The following is a 26380-nucleotide window of genomic DNA, read 5'->3' as shown; positions in this document are numbered from 1 at the left end:
TGGGACCCTCACCCGCACCCACTCTGCCTTCTCGGTGCTTCCGTTCGGATGTCTAACGAGTACATCACACCATGCTGAAGGTTAACCTCCGAATCCCACCTTCCCCTCACCAAATCTGCTGCTGCACCATCTCCGGAAGTAAGAGCTCTATTCTGCTAACTGCTCAGGTCAAACACCGTGTGCGGTGATTCCCACACACACACCTGCAAACCTATTGACTCTACCTTCGAAACAGGTCCAGTGACCCCTTCTCTCTCCACAGCACCTCCGACAACGGTCCTCACCCCGCAGTCCCCGCCCTGCCCCGTGATGTCTCCTCATCCTGGGCAGCCAGTGTTCTCATCAAAAATGTGTCAGAGATAAAAGTCACGGCTTTAACCATCAGAAGCATACAATTCAGGGTTTTTTAGTATATTTACGACATTGTGCCACTACCACCTTTATCCGATCCCAAAACATTTTCACCACTCCAAAAGGAAGCCCACATCCACAGTCACGCCTCACGCCCCCTCCCTGGCCCCTACAACCACAAACCCGACTTCTGTCTCTGTGGATTTGCCTCTTCTGGACATTTCAGACAAATAAAATTATGCACGATGTGGCCTTTGGTCCGGTTTCTTTTACGGAGCATGACGTCTTCTAGGGTCACCGGTGTGGTAACGTGTATCCATCAGAACTTCACTCCCATGTGGATGAATAACATTACAACAATTTGTTTTGTCCACTCATCAGCAGATGGGCATCTGGGTTGTTTAGACAGAGCATCCTTTTGAAACTTGAGTCGGATCAAGTCACTTGCTCCCTGCTCACTACCAGGGGTAGCTTCCTGCCTCAGTGCTGGGAAGGCCATGTCCTGACAACGCCCGCCTCTGACCTGCAGCCTACGTGCTTCCTCCTCCCCTGATGTGCGGGCTCCCCCGCCCCAGAGCCGCTGCGCCTCTGTGCCCTCTGCCTAGAATGCCCGTCCTCCAAATACCATATGGCTCGGCCCCACTTCACCGAGGTCTCTCCTCAAATGTCAGCTTCTGAGGAGGCTTCCTCTGACCCCCCTTCCCTGTATCCGGAAGCCCCTTGCCCTGCTTCCTTTTCTCCAGGGCTCGCATCACACCTGACAACCATACACGCTTGTTGACTTGTTTGCCTCTCTGGTCTTCACCCACTGGAACACAAGCTGCCCGAGGCCTGGACTTGGGCTGTTGTGTTCACGGATGAATAGCACCTAGTATCACACCCAGAACGTAGTGGTTTCTCAAGAACTATGTGCCGAATAAATGAACTGACGGATGAAGTCCCCCCGCCCGCTCAGTGCGAGTGCCCCTAGGGCAGCTCCTGCTGCTTCCCGCCCAGGCCCGCTGCAGTCGGTGCCCTGCTCTGTGCCCTGCCCTGTGACTTCGTGCAGCCGGGTCCTCTCTGAACCTAGCTTTGCTCAGCAGAGAAGAGCGGAGTTGACACCGACTCAGGCGCACGTCGGGACGGAGGAAGGAGAGACCGTCTCTGCAGCGGCTGACCTGATGTGACAACCTTGATTTTAACAATTCCTCCTCCTCTCAATTCCTTTTTCAAATGAAGTGGGTAACAGACGGGGAAACTGAGGCCTGGAGCCGGAGAAGGGACGGTCTGCCGCATGCCTTCATGGACGGAGCGACACCACCACCATGAAACCTCGCCTGGCCACGAAATGCCCTTCTCCCTCCCGCCTATCCCTGCGCCGACCTCCCTGCAGGGCACAGAGTCGGCAGGCGCCCAGGAGGGCAGGACTGGGTGCGGGCTCTGGGGAGGAGGTTCTGTGCTCTCCTGGTGGCCCCAGCCTCGCCACAGCTGCCCAGTGGCACTCGGCTGTTTCACGGCCTGTGGCCGCGGGCAGGGTGAGGTGCAGGCCTGGCTCCCAGCTCAGCCTTTCCCTTCAGACCAGGGACAAATGAGGCGCACCACCCACTGCTGTCGGGGCACTCGGGAGGTGGCGGAGGGGGCAGGCGGGGCAGTGTGGGAGGAAGAAGCCACGTTCCAGGGTGGGACTGGGCTCACTGGCGCCCATGGTGAAGGGGACCAGCGCGGACATGAACCGGCCAAGAGGCGATGGAGACAGGAAGGGGACGGAGAATGAAGTTTGTTAGTTCTGCTCTGCTCCCAGGGGGTCTTCAGGAAGACCAGCTGCTGCTGTAGGGACTGCGAGTCCCGTGATGAAAGGGCTCCCACTGTCTCCCACCCATGCCAGGCCTGGGGCGGGACTACTGCCAGGGAGCTGGTAAAAGGGGACCCATCCTCCAAATTCCCTATGAGAGATGACCTCCAGCCGCCGGACGAGCCTGAGCCGCGGACGCAGGCTGGGAGCGGTGAGGCTGGGCCCTGGCACTACAGCTGCCAAATAGGCCCTGCCTGCTTCACGCCCGCCAGCGCCACAGGGCTTGGTGTAAACAGCATGCTAATTAGATTTATGGACGAGACTAAATTAGGAGGTGTTTGAATCATGCCGAGGACACCCTCTGGTCCTCAGGGAGGATGCAGCTTAGCACGATGAGAGGAATCTCACCACGGGACACAGCCACGCACAGAAAAATCCTCATAATCACCATCGTCATAATAAGAGCCTCAGCGAAGGCAACTGGGGAGAAATTAATGGGAAAAAGCATAGACAGGGCTGCCCCGCTCCCCTTGGCTTCCCTTCCAGAGCGGCTTTGCTTTGAAGTCAACAGACATTTTCCTGGAGAGCTTAACCTTGGGGGAGAAACCTTAGACCTGTGAGACAACAGAGATCCTGCAAACGGACCCCTGCCCACCTGCCAGGGCAGAAAGGGGTGGGGACAAGTGCAAAGGTGCTCCCCCAGGCCCCACGAATTCAGGTACCCGCCACGCTTTGGGTGGACAATTAACCCCTGCTCTGCAACAGAACCAGCAGAGAACCTTTAGAAACAGGAGCAGCCAGGGTGGGCCCTCTGGCTGGGGGAGCGGGGATGAGGCAATGTTGACCTCTATTTCTCCATGTGTCTCGCCTTGGTTACTCCCTGGACCAGAGCCCTCACCACCTACCTCCTCTCAGCTTTACTTCACTGGGTGAGAGGTGCAGAGTGCTAGAGGCATTTCGGTCACTTCTCTTACACCTCCTGGGGGTCAGTGGAAGGGGCATGATTTTCCACCAGACCCCGGTGACCTCCCTGGTGGAGGAGAGAGAAGGGTCTGGATAACTGAGTGATCACACATCCACAGAGAGTACAGCGGCCTACATCTGCCGCATGGACGCTGGCAGCCAGCCCCTCTCTCCCCCTCACCTCTCTCACTGCTCCTACAGTTTGGTTTCTAGTTCAAACTGCTTTGGGAAAAAGCAAAGTACAGGCCCATGCCCTGGGGCTTGTCAGCAGGTCGGAGAGTTTAAGGCAGCTGGAATTGCTCCCCGGGGTGGCAGGGAGGTGTATTTCCTATGTCCCTACTGAAAAGTAGATGCTGGGGATGGATTTATGGGGCTTAGCTGAACAGTGGCCTGGGGGGTCCAGAACTGGGAAAGGGACACTCAGATGAATGTGTGACATCGAGCAACTGGCCTCCCTGCTCCCAACCTACCCCACCCCAATCCCAGCCACACGGGTGTGCGGATGTGCGGACGACTCAGAACTGGCGAAATGTCGGCCTTAGGGCAAAGCCCACGTCAGTGAGCGCACCGGGGTTGGAGCGGGTTCATCCTTTTTGTGCCACGGACCCAACAGCCTGGGAAAGTCCACAGGCCCCTTCGCAGAATAACTTTTTTTTTTTTTTGTTAATCCTCACTGGAGGATATTTTTTCCATTGATTTTTAGAGAGAGTGGAAGGGAAGGGTGGAGGAGGAGGAAAAGAGAGAAGAAGGGAGAGAGAGGGAGAAACAGCGATGAGAGAGACACATTGATGGGTTGCTTCTCACACACGCCCAGCCTGGGGCCGGGGATGGAACCTGCAGTCCAGGTACGTGCCCTTGACTGGGAATAGAACCTGTGACCCTTTGTGCCAGGGCTGACGCTCTAACCACCGAGCAACACCAGCCAGTCCAGAATAACATTTTTAATTGCATAAAATAAAATGAAATAAAATACGTAGGCCTACAAAGTCAACTAATTATTTTGAAATACAGTCATCAAAATAGTTTAAAAGGGAATTATAGTAGAGTCGTGTACTTTCTGATGCATTAAACAATGAGATTTAAACAGTGGGTCTAATATATGCTATAATTTTAAAGTAGCGATGAATGTAAACTTTGAGACCCCTGGGACACCTGTAATATGATGTGAAAATATCTGCAGTGTCTCTTGGGGTCAAAGTCACAGAGCCACTAATGTCACTGTGGTTAGTTTCATTTTTCATAATTAAAGGATGTGCTCAAGTTCAGTTAGAGGTCAGTGGAAATAAAGACGCAGAGTGTTCTCCATCCAGGGTCACGGATGCCTGGGGGGTTCAATGGAGCCCCACTGCTGGGTCAAGAATCCCTGGGCTGAGAGGAGGCCTGGGAGGGTCTGTGAGGCCTGAGGCCGCACAACCTTGAGAGCTGTGTGAGGGGAGGGTCACGCTGCAGGCTGGACAGACCGACTAACAGGAACAAGTGCGACATTAAATGTAAATAAACACAAGGTGGGGGGCTGGGCTCCCTGCCGCCTGGCACGTGGGGAATGGACAAGGAGGGTGACGGATACAGCGCAGCGCCAGGTTAGCAGGAGAACGAGCACGGCCCCCTCGCACTGACCTGCGCACGCTTCCCCACCCCTGCAAATAAACCCAGTATTCTGGAATATGGCTTTTCTGTGTCATTTGCTTTCTTTCATTTATTTATTTGGTGGCGTTTTCTCCTTGGGGAGGTGGATAATTCTCTCTGTTTTTCTTTGCCCCTCAAACAAATGAATCGTGTCATCTCCTGCCTGAAATGGGAATTAGCTCCTGACAGATGTGTCCCTGTTCACCTCGTAGAGGAGGCGCTCCCTCCTGCCTTACCTGCCCCCCTTCCCCAGCAAAGCGGGAGGGTGGAGGCCCACCAGGTTTGTGGGTCAAAACCTTTGAGGAGAATGGGGAGCCATGGCTGCCAACGGGGAGCCCCACAGTATGTACAAGAAGCACAGGATTGAGAGTTCAAGGCCAAATTCTGAGACCCACTGTCTGTGTGACCTTGGGGAAAACCCTAACCTCTCTGAGCCTCGATTTCCTCCTCTCTGAAAAGGACACAATAACGCACATAGCTCTCAGGGCTGGGGACAATAAAAATAGTTAAATGTTAAAAAGTGCTGCCCTGGCCCTGGCTGGCTTGGCTCAGCTGTTAGAGCGTCGGCCTGCGGTCCAGAGAGACCCAGGTTCGGTTCCCACTAAGGATACGTACCTTGGTTGCAATTTGTCCCCCGCCCTGGTTGGGTTGTGCGGATGGCAGCCACTCGATGTGTCTCTCTCACGTCAATGTTTCTCTCTCTTCCTCCCGCTCTATCTGAAGATAAATGCAAAAATGTCCTCGAGTGAGGATTAAAAAAAAAAAAGTGCTGCCCTGGCTGGTTTGGCTCAGCAGTGAGAGCGTTGGTCTGTAGACCGAAGGGTCTCGGGTTCGATTTCCGGTCAAGGGCGTGTACCTGGGTTGCAGGTTCTATCCCCGGCCCTCGTTAGGGTCGTGCGGGAGGCAGCCAATCAATGTGTCTCTCTCACATTGATGTTTCTCTCTCTTTCTCTCCTGTCCTCCCTTCCACTCTATCAAAATAATCAATGAAAAAATATCCTCGGGTGAGAATTAACAAAAAAAAGTTGTAGAGTGCTTTTTATAGGCTAGGCACTATTCTAAATACACATATTAACTTATTTAATCCTCATAAAAACTTTGTGAGGCAGGTACCATTACTGACTCCATTTTGCAGATGAGAAAACCAAATCAGAGAGGACAAGTAAGTTCCCTAAGGTCACACAGATCAAAAGTGGCAGAGCCGGGACCTGAACCCGGGCAGTCTGGCTTCAAAGCCCGTGTCTTCAGCCACTGCAGCGGCCGCTCTCAGCACGGTTTCCCAGCGTGGACACTGAGGCTGGCCTGGAGTCCCCGTGCGGCGGAGGAGCGGAGCGAGGTGGGGCCTGGCTTCTGTCTGTCCGTCTGTCCCACAGGCGTCAGGGTGGTCTAGCAGCAGGACCTGTGGTCAGATTCAAAGTCCTGGGCCCCTGTGAGCTTGGGAGAGCCTCTGTCACAGACTCAGGAGGCACTCAGTCCCCTCTGGGAAGAGCTCTGAAGGCAGTTCCTGTTGGACTTTGCAGGTTTCATTGCAAAGGGACTGGGGTTCTTGACGTCTTGCAAACACCTTAAGAGGAAAACGGCTAGACGCTGGAAAGCACCTGCTGGCCGGACCAAGTGGTCGGGGAGGTGGGAGTTTCCTGTGGGACACTTGATACCTTCACTGGCCTCCACCCTGGGCCCCTGGCGTCCATTTCAACCCGGCAATCAGATGGCTTCTTAAGAAAGATGACTCAGAACATGTCAACTGGCTCCCACGGGGCTCAGAGCGACAGAGAAACACCTCCCTGTGGCTGGCAAGGCCTGGACTGGGTCTGCTGGTGACAGCAGCCTCGCTTCCTGCTCTCTGGCCCCCCCTGGCCAGCCACATGAGGCCACTTTCGGGGACCTCTGCCCTCGCAGGGGGCACGTGCAAGGATGCTCTCCCTCCGCAGCAGCTCGGCATGGCTGCCTCCCACATCATGTAAGCCCTGCTCTAACTGCACCTCCTTGGAAGGTGTCCCTGCACCTCTGAGTGCCAGCAGCCCCCCACCCTAGCCCACCACGCACCCTGTCTATTGACCTCTCAACATCACTCTGGCTTCCCCACTAGAACGACCGAAACTCGTGGAGGCCGGGGACCACATCTTCAGCATCCTCTTCCCAGGGTCAGACACAGGGTAGGTGTTGAGCGAATGAGTGTATAATACCCCCCCCCCCCCGGGCAAATTTCAACACAGTCCCTCAGAAAGGTGGCGGGGAAGGGGGGGTGGGGCGGGGCAAATCAATGAGATCTGAAAGCCATTTGGAAACTATTCCAACTTCCAGAAGCAGCCAGAACCAGGCAGTAGAGGCCTCTGGGGGGGAATATTGGCACCCTACTCCCCACTCTCACCCTGTTCCTCTGCAAAAGTGTTTCAGGACAATAGCAAATATGTTCTGAGAAGCTGTGGGTCAGAAATGTGGCAGAGCCCTGGCCAGTTTGGCTCAGCGGTTAGAGCGTCGGCCTGCAGTCCTGAGAGACCCGGGTTCGGTTCCCGCTAAGGGCACGTACCTCGGTTGCAGTTTGTCCCTGGCCCTGGTCGGTTGTGCGGGTGGCAGCCACTCGATGTGTCCCTTTCACATCGATGTTTCTCTCTCTCTCTCTGTTCCTCTCTCTCCCTCCCACTCTACCTGAACAAAAAATGGAAAAATGTCCTCGGGTGAGGATAAAAAAAATATTAAAAAAAAAAAAAAGAAATGTGGCAGAAATCAAGCGGATCAAATGCTCCCAACTCCTGAGAGGATGTGATGTACACAGGGGTATTTCTCCTGACTGGCAGGTGCGTGAGAGGAACCGTCAATTTTCAGCTATCTGAGTCAGTCGGGAGGGGTCCTGCATAATGCAAAAGTGGTATTTAAAAACAAACCCTGTTGCTGGAATTGGAAAAGCAGCCAGAGGCGTGAATGGTCTCCCACACCCCTGCCTTCCTCCCCCACCCCTTCAGAGGCAGGATGCAGAACACAGATAATCCCCTTGTTTCTACATAGAAGAAGGTTTTGAGAACTGAACAGAAAATTCCAACCATCCCCATAACCCCACTGGGGCAGATGGGACCCAGGACAGACTGAGGCCAGCTCAGCTGTCGACAGGACTAGGTGGGGGTGCAGGAGAGGAAAAGTTAACTAAGTGGGGAAAATGCAAAGAACGCGCTGCGGGCAGGGGTGGGTGAGGATATGATGGAATCAGAGCGACAAGGGCTTGCTTCCCGCGGCTTCCCAGGGCTCCAAGGAAGATGGGAGACGGAGCAGCCAGGCACCAGGATGAAGCTGCCACAGCCTTTAATTTGAAACTCAGAGATGAGCTCCCACACCGAGGCTGACTCCTGGGCCTTTGCCTCGAGATGTTTTTTTGTGATTTGCATTACAACCATTTATTTGCATCTCAACTGTCACACAGTACAAATGGGTTGTTGTAGGTTTCAGCTCACCCCATCCCTTCCTTCTCTGGCTTCTGTGAGTTTTCTATAGCTGGGAAAATGAGAAGAAATTACTCCCAGAGACTTGACAATGAGGATGGAGTCCTTGGGAGATAGAAAGGGCTTCTTTCAAGCACCTTTGTTGTCTTGAATGGTCTGGCAGAGCCTGAGATTCAGCAAGAAGCTGAGTGGAACCTTAGATGTGGAGAGGATGGCGGCATCATCTAGTCCTTGTGAAGTAGATCAGCATTCTTATCAGGAGGGCTACAAAGTGCTGACTGAGAGGTTAAACTGCTTCCTCCTTCCCTTTCTGTTTTCCCTCAGCACCCTCTACTGCCTCACAGTGGACATCTGGATTTCTGCACAAGAGCACTGACCAACTATCAGTTTGGGCCACGGTACCATTTAATCATGCGTTAAGTCCACCAATACATATCTCTGTGGTGCCTCCAGGAGCCAGGCGGAGTATGAGGCGCTGGGCTACACCGTCTAATCAGGAGGCAGACACTATCAGATCATCACACTAATAATGCCAAATCAGTCATGGGGAGCGCAAGGGAGAATCACAGGGTTCCACAGAATCTGTGACAGAAGGATTTCACCTCCCCTCATGCTCCCTTTCTTCCTCCAAGTTTGCTCAATGAACACATTTTTCTGCCACACTTAGCAAATCCAGAGTCACCTTCAACCCAGACACAAATCCCAATAGACATATTCTCCCACCAGAAAGGAAACAGGCAGAATGACAAAAACAAAACAAAACAAAACAAAACCCAAATTCTTTTACAAAAGTGGCCTGATTTCTCTTTGAGTTTGCTGTGGCCTCTGTTTTTTCTGTTCCTGTTGACAATGTGGCTGAACACTGCAGCCTGGGAACCTGGGGCCTGACCCTCAGCACCCCAGACTGGCTCTCGGGAAGTTACCTGTCCAGATCTGAATCCCTCTGGAGTTCTGGAGAGCAAAGGAGACATCCAAGATAAAAAGCAGGCAATATAGAAAGCAATTTATCCCTCCCTCTGATTTAGGAAGCAGCCCAGGATCACAGCTGGGGTGTTCAGGGTGCAGTTCCACTGGGAGCCTGGAGCACACGCCAGACAGCTTTAGGGTGAAGCAGTTTGGGCCTTGGGGCTGCTGCTCCTCACGGGTAGTTCTCTTCCTGCACCTCACTGTGCCCTGGAGAACTGGAACCCCGTGGGGAGGAGGCGAGTCCTCCACGGTCAGAGACAATTACCCGCTTCCTGGAGAAAACAGCAGAATGGTCCCTGGCAGTGTGGACACCTGTCTACAGCAGGTGTGCTGATGCCTGTGCCTGGGGGGAGCGGTCACCAGAGGGGGGCTGTACCCAGACCCCCTCGCATTCCTGTAGACGCTTCAGACAAGGCTTCCAGCGAAGAGCCTGAGATAAACCCAGGGGTCAGGGTGACCTTGGAATCCCTCAGCCAGTCATGGTGAGCAGGGCCCTGGGGGTTCAGGCCCTGCTGGTAGGGATGGTGGCTGGGCCCCTCTGGTTAATACATGTGTGGGGCAGGTACTGCACCGGTCCTGTGCACAAACCACGGGCTCTCCTCCCCTCACATCCTTGTTGGCATCCCCTGTGGCAGACAGACCGTCGCCGGCCCACACTCCACAGCCTCTGGCCCCCAGGTGGGGCACGCAGCTAGCTCTGGCCAGCGGCCCTCTTTGGAGCGAGCACAGAAGAGCTGGTGCTTCACCCTCCAGCTGCCTCCTCCCTGCTGCAGGGACCAATGGAACTGCAGTGTGTACCTGAGTGAATATGGGGGGGGGGTGTCCCCCAGCCTGCCGTGCCAGACAAGCAGTCTGAGTGAGAAATAGACTTGTTTCAGTGCTAATTTGTTACTGCAACAGAAACGGACACACTTTCCTTTTAGGTCTTTTTTACACAGATGAGTGAAGTGAGGCTTAGAAAGTGTGGACGACTCACCCAAGGTCAAAGAGCTAGCACATGGCATGGTGGGACCTGAACACAGGCCCTGTCCAATTCCAGAGCTTCGGCCGTGAACCAGCACACAAGCTGCCTCTCTGCTGGGCTCCCTCTAAAACTGAACCCAAATTCCTTGGCTCGGCATTCTAGGCCCTTCTACGCAGCCCACCGACCCTCCACCCACCTGCTATGCAAACCCTGCATCAGACACATGGATCACCACCCCTTCCCTCCACCCACCTGCAGGTTTCTCCCTCTGGGCCTCTCTGTGGGCCACTGCCCGCCCCTCCTGTTCACGATCTGATTTACACCCCAAGGCACAGCCTAGTCCACCTCTTGCCAGGGAACCCGTCCTGACTCCCAGCCCCTACGTCCCCGTCCTCAGCCGCTCTGCGGCGCTCACTGCAGGCATCACCGCACCCTGGGCCCACACTCGGGTACCAGTGCCTCCGTTCTCCTGGCTGCTGTCATACCTGTTTATCTCCACCTTCTAAACTGTCTACATTTTTGTATGTTTTATTTTACTTTTTAATCCTTACCTGAGGACATGTTCTTATTGATTTTAGAGAGAGAGGAAGACAGAGAGGGGCAGAGAGAAAGAGGAAACATTGATCAGTTGCCTTCTGTACGTGCCCGGACTGGGGATCGAACCTACAACCTAGCTATGTGCCCTGACCAGGAACTGAACCCACAACCTTCAGTGCATGGGATGATGCTCCAACCAACAGAGCCACAACAGCCTGGACTTGTATATGTTTTAAAAGTCCACACTACCTTTGTATAAACACACTTGGGTCCTTGGGACAGGGACCATGGGTTATACTTCCCGGACTCCCGCAAAGGGCCAACTACAGATCCTTGTAACCAGGGGGTGCTTAGTACATACGTTAGTCATCTCAGACAGAGGTCTGAAATGGCTTAGCAGGAGATGGAGGCATGTGCATGCACACACATGTACACATACTTGCACACAGGGACTGGCCTGCCCTTGTGGCCCTGAGTCCTTGCAGGGACCATGCCCAGCTGAGAGAAGCTGGCAGGAGACAGAGAGGAGTGGGAGGAGGGGCTTCTGGGTGGGCACGTGGGTGGTGTGCAGGGCAGTGGGTGGAGAAGGGCAGGAGGAGCAAGGAGAAAGTGGGCCTGGAACCAGGCCAGCGCGGGGCCCGGAGTGAGCGATGGCAGAGGAGGCTGGAAACCTCATGGAATCCCTGAGCGGAGTGGGCCGGCAGCAGAGGTAGCAAACAGAAGTCCTGTTGACGCCCGTGGCTGTGACAGGCAGGGAAGATGGGGCACCAGGAGGGGTTGGGGGAGGAGGCAGCTGAGAGGGTCTCACGCAGGCGTGGCCCATGGCCGATGAACAGGGCCTGCCGGGGCTCATGGGGGCTGCAGCCCAGCCCTGGAGCCTCTTCCCTCCTGTCCCCCTTGACCTCTCCCTCACTTGAGGCCCATGTCCCTTCTTTTGAAGACTGGCCTCAGCCAGGCAGGCCCTGGGCGAGGGGTGCAGGCATCCCAGGCCTCTCTGGAGTCTCCTTGTGGCCTGGGATTCCCCTTGAAAGCACTCACACCCCTCACGTGGAAAAGGAGGGGTCATTATGATGCTGCAAGCAGGAATAAGACTTTCTTCCAAGGTCATCATTTTACAAGAGCCTCTACCTTTTAAAATTTCTATTTTTTGGTATATGTTTTATAGTACACATACTAGATTACTAGAAAAATCGTGTCTATAGCTTCTAAATAAATAAGTACATATTGGAGGCATATACTCAAACATGTTTTGCAGGGGGTGGGGGGTGGCCCTAAAGTTAGAGTACTGATTTTTGCAGCCCTATTTCTTCTCAGAATGCAGCAGGGGAGGGGCGTAGCCGTTTGTTTCTGTTTTATAGATGGGGACATGGAAGCCCAGAGCTATCTGGTGATTTTCCCAGGTTGCACAGCCCAGGCAGGGTGGAGGGTCTAGATGGGCCATATGTTCCAGGGACTCACCTCGTCCTTGTCCACCACCTGGATGAAGAGGGGGAGGGCAAAGCCGACCTGTGCCAGCTCAGTGATAGCCACGCTGTACTCAGAGCTGTTGAACTCTGGGGCATTGTCATTGATGTCAATAACCAGGATGTTGAAGGTTGTGGTGACTGTGGCGTCAGATGGGGTGCGGTCATCATTCAGCTCTGTGCCCTGCAGATAGAGAACGAACACTTGAGGATGAAGGCAGCCATGATCACAGGAACAGCTATCATTCACCAGGGCTTTCTCAGCATAGACACAGCGCTTTATGTGAGTTATCCCATCCCCTCCTCACCACAGCCCCGGGAGGAGGAGTCTATCATTAGCATTCCCGTTTTACTGAGGCCCATTTACCAGTGAGAAAACTGAGGCTCAGAGAGGTTAAGTAACTTGTACAAGGACACACAGCCAGAGTAGGTGTCAAACTCAGGCAGTAGGATTCTAGAACCAAGGGGATGAGGTGGGGTAGGGAGGATGACAGATTTGGGGGCTCATCAAGGGACAAAGGGAGAGTCTTTAAACAATTTGGCAGATGATGAAACTGAGGCCAAGAATTTTAGGGCTAGCAGGTAATCAAGACTTAATTCAGCATCTGCTATGGGCTGAACACTGTGCTAGTCACTGTGAGGGTCTGCAGCGGACTCAGGAACAGACGGACTCAGATACCTGGGTGCCCAGTCTCTGGACCTGAATCTCTAGGCAAGAGGCCCAGGACTAGGTGTGTTTCACGAGCTCCCAGGGGACTTGAATTCACAACTGAGTTTGGGAACCCACTCTAACACTTTATATAAAGGTGGACAGCTGAGCTCAGGGCCCACAGTGAGCTGGTGGCTGCAAGGGGACTGGGAAGCAGCTCTCTCCCACTGCAGCTACTGATCTAAGGAAGGCAGATGAGGGCCAGGGGCGTGTGCTGGGTGTGGAAGGCGTGTCAGCAGCTGGCACATGCACATTAGTGCAGAGGAAGGAGCTAGTGGGTGAGGGGGGCTGTTCAACCCGCCACTGCCCCAGGCCCTTTCAAGGTCAAGGAGAGCAGTTAGGAGCCAGGCTGGGCTGCAACGTCCTCCCCAAACCAGTGGCAGGGCCTCCTTCGCAGAGCCCCTCTCCTCAGGTTTTGCACCACCCTCTCCCCTCAATTGATGGCTGGGGCCGGGGAGGAACCCTGTGGCCTAGGCAGGACCCATGCCCTAAATGGGTTTCCCAGGGAATGGCTCAGCAAGTCATTGATTTTAATGAAAACGGGCCATGAGTGGCAGGTGGCTACAGCGGCTGGAGGGGGCGGGGTGGGGCTGTGGCTCCACTGCACCTTCGGGGCTGGGGACCCCTGCAGCTGCTACCCCTCCCTGCTGCACTGCTGTTTCCTAGCAGGTAACAGACCCAGGGACCTGTAAGAATGAGAAATCAGACAAAAACCTGGAAATAGGGTAAACTTAAGAATCTGAGGTGGCTACAGCACAGAACCTGGAATGATGGGTAACAGTAAGAACCACGAGATGAGCACCTACTATGTGCCCAGCAAGGCCCCTGACATGGCCTCGGGCTGCTATGCATTGGCACGAGCCCCAGGAATCAGCACAGGGTGAGAGGGCGGAAGCAAAGTGCCCTGGGAGCTTCCACCTGGGACACTGCTGGAGGCTGGCACCGCGGAGGGGCCTGCCCTCTACCTGGATGGGGGTGCCCAGCTCTCACCTTCACAGTCAGGAGGAAGCCATGGCTGTACAGGGGGTTCTCCCGGTCTAGCAGGCCATTCAGGGTCAGCGCTCCGCTGATGTAGTCCAGGGCAAAGATGCTGTTGGTATTCCCTGCGAGGGAGAGAAGCATTCTGGGTGTGACTGGGGTCCAGGGCAGATGGACCTGGGGCTGGGACCACGGCTCCTATTGGGATGTTAAGGACAAGTCAGTCACTTAAAATGGAGGCTGGCTTGAGGAGGAACGGAAAGAGCTCTGGAGTACACGAGAATGCACAGGAGTGCAGGGAGTACACAAGAGTGCACAAGAGTGCATGGGAGTACACGGGAGTGCAGGGAGTGCATGGAGTGCACAGGAGTGCAGGGAGTACACAAGAGTGCACAGGAGTGCACGGAAGTGCAGGGAGTGCACAGGAGTACACGGGAGTGCAGGGAGTGCACAGGAGTGCAGGGAGTACACAAGAGTGCATGGGAGTACACGGGAGTGCAGGGAGTGCACAGGAGTGCAGGGAGTACACAAGAGTGCATGGGAGTACACGGGAGTGCAGGGAGTGCACAGGAGTGCAGGGAGTACACAAGAGTGCACAGGAGTGCACGGAAGTGCAGGGAGTGCACAGGAGTACACGGGAGTGCATGGAGTGCACAGGAGTGCAGGGAGTACACGGGAGTGCAGGAAGTGCATGGAGTGCACGGAAGTGCAGGGAGTACGCAAGAATAAATGCGAGTGTAGGGGAGTACACAGGAGTGCTCGGGAGGACACAGGAGTGCACACGAGTGCATGGCCCAGGCAGGAGACGCCTGAATCACAGAATGGGAGCACTGTGCCCATTCAGTCTCTGAGTCCTGGACAAAGTCTTGGTTTGGTGCTAACATGTGGGTAACGCCTCTCTGACACTCGCTGGTTTTCCTGTTTAACAAAGAGAGTGGCCTTTGGGCTCAGAGCCACCAAAGGGAGCTGTGGCCAGCTAGGGCTCAGCAATCTCGATGGTCTGAATGTTGCAGTCCCCCCAGCACCCATAAGGTGAACTCCAGCGAAGGTGGTAGAGGTGATGAGGTCATGAGGGTGACGCCTTCACGAACAGGATTGGTCTCTTAGAAAAGAACCCACACAGCTCCACGCGGAGATGACCTGAGCCCTCCCAGCCCAGACTGTGAGAAATAAAGTCTGATGCTCACAAGCCACCCAGTCTGTTACTTCGTCAGAGGAGCCCCAATGGACTCAGGCAGTAGCCTTGTTTTGTTTCCTTGGCTTATTTTTATGGTTCCATTCCATTCCATCCTTTCTATTCTATTGTAATTTTCTATTTATGGCAATGATGAAAAGTTTCCTTTTATGATAAATATAAGTTAAAACATTCATTTTAAGAATAAGTATTTAAATACCTATTAAAAATTAAAATATGTATTTGAAGTACTAGCAAAAATGATACACTGACGACACTGGCTCAGATAGAGGTCTCTGAATCCCACCCCTGTCCCCCTCCAACTTCATTTTATGATCCCCACAGGCACCCGTGCCCTCACCGTGCTTCCTCGGCTTCCCCGTTACCATGTTCATTTCTGTCTCCGTGTCTTTCAGTGTCCACCTTCCTGGGACACGTGGCCTTGCCTGCCCTCCTCCTCCCAGGGCCAGCCCCCTGGAAGCAGCCCTACCTCTCCTGCGGAACCCTCCATCCCCAGACAGAGGCCACTGCTGTTTGCTCTTCTGTGGCTTCCTGTGTGCATGGGATCTTCCAACCCAGCCTAAAAGCCCCCTGAAGATGGGGGCCTTTTGCAACTGTTCCTCAAGCTCCCCGGCCGGTGCTGGGCCCCCGGTAGCAAGCATGTTCCTGAAGAATGGCTGCGTCCAGCCCTCCTGCTGCCCAGCCCTTCCCCCACCACACACAGGCAGAGACACCCCACCCCCAGCATCCCATCTTTCCAGATTTTCATATAAATTCATTCTTCCCAATAAAGGAACCTATCAAATGTTTAACTGAATGTGATTCAATTTTTATCTTTGCAAGATTTTCCCTATAAATCATTCACAAACCAGAAGGCCCTTGCTGAACAATGTGCTTGGCTCTCGGTTTGGAAACTAGGGGTGCTTATCCTGGCACTTTCAACGGGACTCCCCACCCAACACCTTCACCTCCAGATGGCCACACCGCCCATCCCAAAGCCAGAGTCTGTCCCAGGACATAAACACCCCCTCCTCTGATCTAGGCACCTTCTCCAATAACCTGCAGGCAAATACCCCCCAGTGGGTACACATTCAAACTTGAGGACCCTCCCCCAACACACACACATGCGTGTACACACACATACACACACACACTTTTTTCCACACATCTGTGTGGAGCTCACCTCCCGACCTCCTACCAAATACGAATCACTCCCAGGACCAACAGCCAGAAAGGGTTACACCCAGGGAGCTGACAAGGCCACCTGAGGGAGGCACAGGCTCTGATGTTCCTATTGTCACCATGGCAATATCAGCATCACTGGGATGCTGGCTGGGGCAGGGCCAGGAGGTGAGCCCTGCTCCCAAACAGGGAGGGCCAAGGGCAGGTCTCATTCAAAGACGGACTGATTAGCTCACTCCTTCATTTGAGTTCATACTGAGCACATACTGTGTGCAGGGTGCTGGACAATCAGTAGGAAAAAGCAGGAAAGATTCATGCCTTCAGCCTCACAGTCAAGATCAACGTTCGTGATATAATCACACTATTGCACGTGTGAGCACTTGCCACGCCGAGGCCCCTGAAGAAGAGCAACAGAGTGGAGGAGAAAGGTGGTGAGGACTCGCCCTCTGGAGGCAGACTGAATGGGTCACGGCTCTGCTGCTTGCTAGCTGGGTGGCCTTGCTCATTACCTAATACATCTGGGCCTCAGTTTCCTGGTCTGTAAAATGGGAGTAATAACAGTTACTAATAGTTATTATGTTGCTGTGAGGATTAAATGAGCTAATACAGGGCCTGGTACATAGGAAGCTCTCAACACTGTGGCCACCTCCTCCCCACCCTTCTATCCCCCCACCCCCAAAAAAGCCTGTGCCTAGAGCTGTCTGCTCAGTGGAAACACTGAGTCAAACCTATCTTACCAGGACAGCCTCACCACCAAGGGTCCATGTGTATAAGTTGGCAGCCCTGAGGCCAAGGCCAAGTACAAAACCTTCAGGCCTATAGGGCATCACACACAGGGCTCTGACCTGCTTCCTGCATCACTCAACCTACAGGGTGGTCACCACCTCCTCCCTCCTTTTCCTTATCCCCGCTCTTACCAGTCTCTGTTCCCCGGGGGGCCCTGAGCTTGGCAGCCACGCACACAAGTTTCTCTGTTACCCTAGAAGCTGATACCACCATGTCAGCCCTCTGATCTCTCGACATTCTTTATCCAAGTCCCAGGGGGACTGGGGGGTTGGGGGAGGCTCACCAGGGACGCCTTTCACCTGTTCAGCCCCCTACTGCTGAGCAGAAGGGCAGCTGCTTCCCTTGAATAGACAGGTGCTGTCCTAGGATACACCTGGTAGGGGAGGGGCTCTGGTGTGAAATGGGGTTGCAGCTTGAGTGCCCCGAGACTTCTGGAATTGGTGACGTAAGGCAGTCACACAAGAGAAGGAGGTTATTACTGGCCCTGCTGGTTGTCTTGGGGCAGCCACCTCCTCTAGAAGCTTTAGGCATTGAGCCTCTTCAGATTTGCGGGAAAGATTTGTGAATCAAGTCTGCAAAAGCATGCAAGGTGGCCAAGGGGAGCCGCAGACTCCTTTCCCCTATTTACGAAAATGCAGTAGCTAGGTCAGACTGGGAGACAGGAGGGCCAGTGGGGAATGGAGTGGGCACAGTGGTGCAGGTGCGGCTGCCGAGTCTGGTGCAGAAACAAGGAGAGGCAGAGTGGCAGCCAGAGGGCGCAGCAGAGTTGCAAAGGGCCATACAGACTGATGGTCAAAGGCAGAGGGGAGCAAGTGGGAGAGGAAACCTGGATGGGGGGTGTGTGCGCAGGTGGGTAGATGGTTAGACGGGGGGAGCAGGGAGGCAGCTCTCTCTTTGGACCACGGGGGGCTCACCCTCCTACCTCCTCGTTCCTTGAGGCTGGCAGGCTCTCCCCTTCCCCAGACTCCCACCCTCCCGGCCCCTGCCAAATCTTATCAGTTCTACATCTTGTCCCCTTGTTATCTCGCCGGCAGCATCTTGACCCACAGCAGAGCTGGGTCTCGGCGAAAAGCAGTTTGGAGAGTGGCTGATGGTGCGTGTGGGAACACAGGCTGATGGCTTTCAATTGCTTTGTCTGCTCCGCTGGGCTAACAGCAGCCGCTCTCTCTGCCCTCAGAGTTAAAGAAAAACCACGGGCTCCCACCTCAGCCCTTCCTGTTCTTCAGATCTACCTGCAATGTCGCCAGCCTCAGGAGGCCCATTCTGGAAACTGCCAGCTCCGAGCCCAGCACTGGGCCGGCCCCCTCAGAACCGCCCTGTGCCCGGGGGCTCCCGGTCCTCATGCCCAGCGATCCAGCGTGGCCTCGAGGAGAAGGGCTAGGTCTCATGCTTCTCTCCCCTGTGGCCCACAGCAATCTCATGACGGGTGTGTTGGGTGGCCTGAAGCTTTGCTTCCCTCCCACACATTCCGAGGGGTCAATGAGCACACACGCGGCGGGGCATCCTCTGGGTCTGGACTGTGCTGGGGCCATGGGGGGACACAGGAAGAAAGCAGTGCTCACAAAGAGCTCCTGGTCTAGTTGGACTAACGGGCCCAAGTCTCCACCCACTCAAAACCAAGGCCCTGAATGGAGGAGGCAGGAGGATGGACCAGGTGACCTGTGGGACCTGGTCCCTCACCTGGCCCTCCCCAGGCCCAGAGTGAGGGACCCTCCCCCACAGGGAGGTGCACAGAACTGCGATTTGTACCCCTCCCTCCGGTGGTCTCTCTTTCAGTCATGATCTCTGTCTGGAGTCTACTTGGCACAGCGACACCAAGCGAAGACACCGCCCGCGCGCAAACTCGCGCACTGAGAAGACGCAGGGGCCAACATCAGCCCTGCCACTTCCGAGCTGCCACAGCCCCGCGATCTCTGGGTCCTCTGAGCTCATCCCTCCTCTGTCGAGCGTGGATCGCGGCTCCCACACCGTGAGCACCAGGTGTGAGCGCCAGGAGTGACCATGTTGGCAGCGCACCCACTGTGGCGCCCGACGGCGCACGTTTTGGTCCCCGTTCCTTTCCCTGTATGACTGCTTTCTGAATAGCAGAACCAGACAGGTTAGTCCCAACTGTGGTCCCTCTCACCCAGAATGAGTCGTGAGGGGCTCTCCCACAAGAGCCAACACGTGTTGTGTATCTTTTCCAATTTTCACAGAACTCCTAGGAGATGGGTCCTATTATCCCCATTTTCCAGATGGGGAAACTAAGGCACAGAGAATAATGGGCACTAGGTCATCCGGGCAGTGAGAGGGGGAGCAAGGACCAGCTCAGCTCTCACCACGCTAAAGGGTTCTCGTCCTACCAGCGGCCCCGGATTTCCTCTCCCCACAGCCAGGGGGAGCCGTGCAACAGCCATGAGCACAGGCTCGGGCCCAACCGTCCAGCGCAACCCTATAATCGTATCGCTGTCTAATGGAAATCGGGAGTCCGTCTGAGATACGGGCTTTAGAAGATGTCTTATGAATTAAAAATTGTCCCTTAGCTGCCTGCTGACAAAGGGGGCCGGCATCTTGGGTGGCACCTGGGCTGAGCTGCATTCAGTGGCGTTGTGATCAACATATGGCAACCAGCGGTGTGGGTTACCTCCGCTTGCGGCGTGGGGAGGGGGGGCGCAGGCCAGGAGCTTGTCTTCCCGCTGTTGGACCCTCGAGGTGGGGGATCAGGCCCACCCTCTCCCAGAGCTTCTCCTGAACCACCTGGAGGCTTCTCCCTGCAGGTCGGTGCTGGGGGCCTCGTCTGTCTTCAGGTCTCAGCTCAAATGTCATCCGCACAGAGGAGCCCTCCCCAGCCACTCCACTGTCCACTGTCACCCGTTCCTCTCTACTCCGTTGTTCTGTTTCCTTTCCGTCAGAGCCCTTTGGTTTCTGAACCTCTGTTCGGGCGGTCGGTCCATGTTTGCTTACTGTGGTCTCCCACACTGGACTGGAAGCCCAGGGGGGCGGGGCGGGTTCCCCCAGGGAAGCGCTCAACAAATGGGTTTTGAATGAATGAATGGACGGAAGCAGGGATGTCCGGGGGCCATTCTAGGCAGAATGGTGTGGGGGATTTATGATGTCACAGAGCACCAGGGCCACGAGGAGGGCTCAGCCAGCGAGCAATTCCAGTCGGGCTAACAGGCCCTCCTGAGCACGGTGGCAATATGTTTGCTTGAGCCGAGCGGGCTCAGCTAATTACAGTTATTACTGTCCAGCCAGGGAAAGACAACCTTCGAGTCCCTCTGTAGGTGGAAATTGCAGTCGCTTGTCTTGCAGACGTTTCACAGAACGACGATTTTCATCAAGCTCACTTAAACCAACAAATGATTACCTCTCCTAATAAGACCACAAACTGGACTCTGATTAATTTGCTAATAACAGGCTCCAATTTATGAAACATTAACCTGAGTAGCCAAGGATAGTAAAGCCTATTATGTTGGGGTGGCTAAGGGTCAAGCCATGCCTCTCTCGCAGCAGAGCCGGCTCCCTGCGGGGGAGCCCGACAGGCGGGCCCTGGTCCTCTGAGGACACTGCCATGAGGATCCGCAAGGCACCGCCAGGCACTATGGCTCGGGTCAGAATCCCCCCAAATCCTGAAAAACCTTTACTCTGTAACTGGGGGGATTTCTCCAAAGAGAATCGTCATGGATGTGCCCACAAAGGTAGCTACCAGGACGCTCACCGTGGTACCGTTTAATAAGGAAAACTGGGAATAAGCTAAATGTCCAACAACAGGGGATTAAAGAGGTTAGAATATGAAATTTGGTCAGCCACTAGAAATAATGCTGTAGAAGAGAAGTCTGTGACTTGAAAAGACAGATGCTTAGGATTTTTTTTTTTAAAGGGGTCACAAAATACCAGAGTTCTGTAAGACACATTTTTTGTTGTTTAAAAACACAGGGGTGGACAAAAGTAGGTTTACAGTTGTTCGTTTGGAAAATGATAATCAATCAATCATAATACCAGAATAAACTCTGTTTCGCAGGCTCACACTGTAAGCCCACATCTGTCCGCCGTGTGTAAGCAGAGAACTGGGGATGAAAGGCCAGCACCACGTTAGCCTCTCCCAGGGCTGATGCTAGACCGGGTTCCCCTCCGCACCGCTGACTCTGGGCGGGGAGGTCTGTGTGGGGATCTGTGCTGCGCTCGGTAGGGTGTTGAGCAGCATCCCCAACCTCTAGCCAGACACCAGAAACAACACCCCTTTATCCAGCTGTGACAACCCAAGGTCTCCAGACACTGCCGAATGCCCCTGCAACAAAATCACCCCTGGTTGGGAACCACTGATCTAGAATCATTTCAACTTTTCCCTTTTGACTTAATTGATTACGTCTTTGGAAAAAAAAAAAAAAAAAAGCTTAATACAAGTTCCTTTAAAGAGTAATCCCCAAAGCTCTAGAACTAGATGGTGGTGACAGTTGTACAACACTGTGAAATTACCTAATGCCACTGAAGTGTACACTTTAAATGGTAAATTTTATGTTGTGCAAATTTTACCACAAAATAATTCCCAAGGTTTGGTGATACGTGCCTGTGTTTTCTAAGTCGGAGTGAGATGCAGACCGGCTGGGAAATGGATTCACTTTCATGAGTAATTCTTCCTCTACCTGGGTTATCACCATCACTAATGACAGTTTGTTGAACTTAATTTCCCCGAGGACAGGGACCTCGCCTGCCTTGGTCACTGTTATATCACCCAGCATAAAGAAAAGAGTTTGCTTGGAGAGGAGTTTCAAGGCCCCGGGGAGGCCGAGCAGGGTAAGGTGAGCTTTCTGCGCCCAGTGGCACCCGGTGCAGGCGAGGAGAGGACCCGTGCAGGAATGGTGCCCAGCCCTGCCGAGGGCGCTCCCGGGCCGGGGTGCAGCCGCTGGTGCCAGAGGGGCTCCTCAGCCGAGCCTGGGGGGGCCCGGGGTGGGTAAGCACGGAGAGGGAGAGGCCAGTCCTGTCAGGACTCGTATGAACGAAGGATGGAGGGGACAATGGCTTCACAGGCGCAGGGCCATGAGAAGGAGCAGGGGTCACGTGCAGTGGTGTCAGGGTGACGGATGCCAGGAGGTGGAGCCTTGCATGGCAGGTGAGCAGCTGGGATTTGTGTCCGACAGCAGTGGGGGGTCGCTGGAGGCAGGAAGGCCTGCTGGTGGTGAGGTCACGGGTTGGGTGACGGTGGTGGGACTATGGGCCCACTGTGTGTCGGCCAGGCTCCAAACACGCATCAGTCCGTCACTCTCCACGCAACGCCGCGTGCAGAGCATCCTCACCAGCATCTTTAGTGTTCCCATTATTACTGTTATTCTCGTTGCACATGTGAGAAAACAGAGGCACAGCGAGATTAAGTGACTTGCCCGAAGTCACACTGCTGCTAGGTGACGGAACCAGGACTCCAGAGCCTGCAAGCTTAGTCTACACGCCAGGCTGCTCCCGAGAGACGGGGAGCTGCAGGAGCTCACTGAATCCCCTGCGAGGCCAGCATGGTACTCCACTGATCAGATGAGGAAACTGAGGCTCAGTCAGGGAAATGGCACATCCAAGGACACGTGGTTATTTAGTGACCATGATGGGATTACAACCTGGGTCTTTCGGGTCTCGAATGTCCCTCCTGGCTGCCACGGCCTCTCCCGTGTGGGGCTGCTGCTCCCTAGGCCCTGGGGGCTGGAGACTGGCCAGGAGATGAGCAAGGTGAGGCGAAGACAAGCAGAGGCCTGTGGATCCCTCAGGGACCCACCTGCTCACCTGCCTGGAGCCTGGTTACCTCCAGAGCCCGGGGCGGGTGGGCTCAGAACACCCATGCGCATCCTCAACTGGGGCACCTCCTTGGGCCAAGGGTGGGAGCCTGGGTGCGCCATGATCCCCAGAGGGCCACCTGCTCTGCCGCTGCTGGCTCGGCCCCATAACTCAGCCGAGGCTTGGCACTTAAGAGAGCGTCAGGGCTCTGGGAGATTTATGGGCCCCAATAAAGCCATCTCAATCCTCGAATAAGAAGCGTTTGATATTTGATGATCTGAAAGGCCTTGTCCTGGAAGGAGAGTTGGGGGGAAGGAGGAGGGGGCGCATTTAAGAAAACAAAGAGGACAGTGATCAGACGCCCAAGGAGAAGGAGGCGCAAAGTAGGGGTGTGCTCTGCCTGTCATCCTGGCGGGGCGTCACCCCCTCCTCCAGCACCTCTGCTGGTCCAGCAGTGGGACATGGTCAAGACGGCCTGAGGGAAGGGCTTCTTGAGGAGCGGGGGCACCAGTGACCATCTACCACAAACTGGACCTCTTGGTACTGGGCACAGGTGGGGGATGCATGAGTAATGCCCCCAGGGAGCCCACCAGCTGTGGGGGAAGACTGGTCACTCCCAGGGGAAGGACAAAGGACATGTGTGAAGACTACTGAAGAACTCATCAGCACCCATCAAGAAGTGAAGAGACTGGATTCACACTTGTGAGCTTGTGGGCCTCCCTGAGCCTCGGTTTCTTTACTGTGGATGAAAATACCTGTCTTGTTCACAGGGCTCTTTGGAGAAATAAGGGATCTGAAGACGCTTTACAAACTGTAAAGTGCTGAGCCATGTCAGATATGCATCAAGGATGGTGAGCCAGGTGACGGAGGCCTGAGGCACGAAGCAGGGCCTGGCTCTGGACAGTGCAGACAGGACAGACACGGCGGAGCGGGGCACGGTTGGCAGGTGCCAGCTGTGGCTGCAAACTGAAAATGGCGGGAAGAGGGGGTTGTTGCCCCTTGACCCTTCCCTTCCAAACCTATCTCCCAGAGTCCAACTGTCCCCATAAACGCCACTTTTCCAGCCCCTTGTCTTGCCATCATCACGACCACGTGGGAGAACTTTGGCACCGGAGAGCCCTTCACTACTTGCAGCCACGTGAGTGTAGGCAAGTGGTGTCACCTCTCCGCACTTCAGTGTCCTCATCTGCCAAACCGAGAGGATAACAACAGGGCTGCCTCCGGGTTGTTGGAAGGACTCACAAGACAGTGAGCACAGAACTGGCTCAAAGCAGTGCTCCTGGTTCCCCTGGTCCTGCCCCGTTCCCTCCTGCACCGCCGAGCCCCGGGGCCTGCGCTGCCCACCGCCTCCGGCCCCACGTGCCGCAAGGTGCGGAGTGAATGACTTTCAAAGCTGTGAAGGAGAGCCCATCACACACACCTTGAGCTGCGTAATTTATGAATCAAATTGTGCTCCGTCAGGGCTCCGCAGCCCAGAAATAGATGTGGTCGGACGAGGTTCAGGGCGCCAGCCTCAGACACAGTTATCTTCATGGAAACTGGCCACCAGCGAGCAGAACCGGCCCAGATGACTGACCTTGAAGGGCTCCCTGAGGGCTGCCAAGCCACCCTCAGCTAGGCCCCGCTCCGGAAGAGGACTGAGGTCTCCCGGGGAGCAGGCAGACAACTGGGCACGTTACTTAGCCTCTCTAGGTCCTTCCCTGCTTAAAAAAGACAGGGCTTGTCTATGGCAGCGGTTTTTCAAATGTCTTTGTTTTAGTAGAAAATCCTCTTATCAGGTGAAATTTTGCACAAAACCCCAGTATATAAAACAGCCCAAATCAGAGCTAGCTGCCCTGGCTGAAGCAGTTGGGGGAGGGAGGCTGGAGTTCAACACACTCAGCATCCCCTGTAGGGGCCCTGAGGGACGGAATTGGTGGCTTGAGGCTTCAGGGTACCTGGAAGTCCCCATGGTCTCTCAGTTTAGGGTCCACGATTGTCTACAAGCACTAAGCCAAGGATGCACAGGGCCTGACATCATGCCGTCCAGGTCACACCCCAGGACCAAGAAACATTGACCAGGTCGGTGAGGTTCCTGAGGTTCGGCCCATCAACACGTCTGCACCTGGATCCGATCTTTTCGAAAGAGGCAGATGTTGCAGTGGCTGGAGCCAGGGCTAAGATCTCAGCATCACTCCTATAAGCTGTGTGACTGTGGGCAAGTTACCTACCCTCTCTGGGCTCTCATTTCCTCAGCTGTAAAAGGGGAGGGATAATACTCATCTCAGAGCTGACGTGAAGATGCAAGCAGGTAATGTACCTTTTTAGTTCAGCACATGGTAGGTGCTCAATATACATTAGTTACCATAAATTCTTTTGGAGAAGAAGGGAAACTCAGCACTTGACACATACTATGCTCCTTAATCCTTACAATAACCTCACTGGTGAGGTAACTAAGCTAAGGCAAAAGAGTGTGTCCTGTTACAGGGCCGGAACGCGGCTGGGCTGAGACCTGAGCCACAGCCTTCGATGCCAAAGCCTGTGTTCTTTCCCCACTGCTTCTTGAAGGCCCCACCAGGAAGGTTCCAGATCGCACCAAGCCCAGCTGCCAGCTGTTGGGGGTTTTCTGGCATCTGGTCTGATTGAGATTGCAACATCAAAGCAGATGGCACTGGTCAGGGAATGACTGAGGGAAAAACGACGGATTTAGTTAAGTACAAAACCCACTGGACAATGTGGAAAACATAACAATCTTGTGTTCTACTGGAAATGAGTCAGAATCACCATGTTCATGAGAAAAGATGGCAAATGTGTCCTCTGGGGCAGGAGCCCCCAAACTGAAAACAGAAAGGTCAGGGTTTCCCAGAGGGTATCCCCAGAACTCTGATGCATGGGGTATGGGAAAGGCCAAGTTCTATGGTCAAATAAATTGGGGAAACACTGACCAGCTCTCTTAACTGCAGGACTTGTCAGAGCCTTTAATAAGCTAATGTGTATTGAGACTAGCACAAGGACAAGGAGAGTGCGATGCAGTGTCTCTCCAACATATTTGGCACAGAACCCTTTTTGAAAGGCTCTCTCAAGGGTGGTGCGAGAAACCCACAGTGGTAACTGCTCCCACAGTTAACCTTCAGTGGGGTCTCTGAACAGGCAAGTTAGATATGTCCAGTGTCAGAGATGGAAAATGGAAGGATACTTAGGGCCCATCAGGCTCAAGCTTCTTCTTTCCCTGGAAAACTGAGGGTCAGGGATGGGGAGTAACTTGGCCAACATCACACAGCACGTTAGAGCCCGAGCACCAGGTAGGTGGACCTCCAGTCGGGGTGCTCAACGAGACACAGTCGGATGCGAATCCCAGGCGAGGTGGGGAACCCTGGCCACTTTGGGCACCACACTTGAGCTGATGTTTACTATGGAAGGTTTCGTACATGCACTAATGTGGAGACTAGAGTACAGTGAAGCCCCAGGTACCCAGATTCAACAATCATCAACATGTTGCCAGTCTTTTTCTTTTAAACTCGCCCCCCCCAACTTTTTTATGGAGTCATTAGAGCCAATTCCAGTTCATTCTTAAGTACTGTCGACATCTCTTATAAGGACTTCTGAAACGCTTCAAACACGCCATTATCACAGTGAACAAAACGAACAGTTCCTTAGTGTCACCGAAACGCCAGAGACCGCACTCGAGCGAGGGAGCCCATTTCAAAGCCACGTCGGGATTACGGGCTGAGCCCTCTACCCAGCCCTCGGAGACCGAGCAT

The 26380-nt window shown here is 54.3% G+C and overlaps 1 protein-coding gene across 1 annotated transcript in view; it reads right to left on the bottom strand.

Annotated features, from left to right (window-relative positions):
* Positions 1-26380, bottom strand: part of LOC118632089 (cadherin-23) — a 335260-nt gene that overhangs the window by 103620 nt on the left and 205260 nt on the right. Inside the window, exons 10-12 of the mRNA XM_036264847.1 lie at positions 13775-13887; positions 12071-12259; positions 5090-5095 (exon numbers count right to left, since the gene is read on the bottom strand). Coding sequence (XP_036120740.1) covers positions 5090-5095; positions 12071-12259; positions 13775-13887 — 308 coding nt within the window. The remainder of the gene's footprint in view (positions 1-5089; positions 5096-12070; positions 12260-13774; positions 13888-26380) is intronic.

Source organism: Molossus molossus, unplaced genomic scaffold, assembly GCF_014108415.1.
Source record: "Molossus molossus isolate mMolMol1 unplaced genomic scaffold, mMolMol1.p scaffold_m16_p_17, whole genome shotgun sequence".
NCBI classification, from domain to species: Eukaryota; Metazoa; Chordata; class Mammalia; order Chiroptera; family Molossidae; genus Molossus; species Molossus molossus.
Note: the sequence above shows the minus strand (reverse complement) of the source record. Positions and strands in the feature narration are given on the sequence as shown.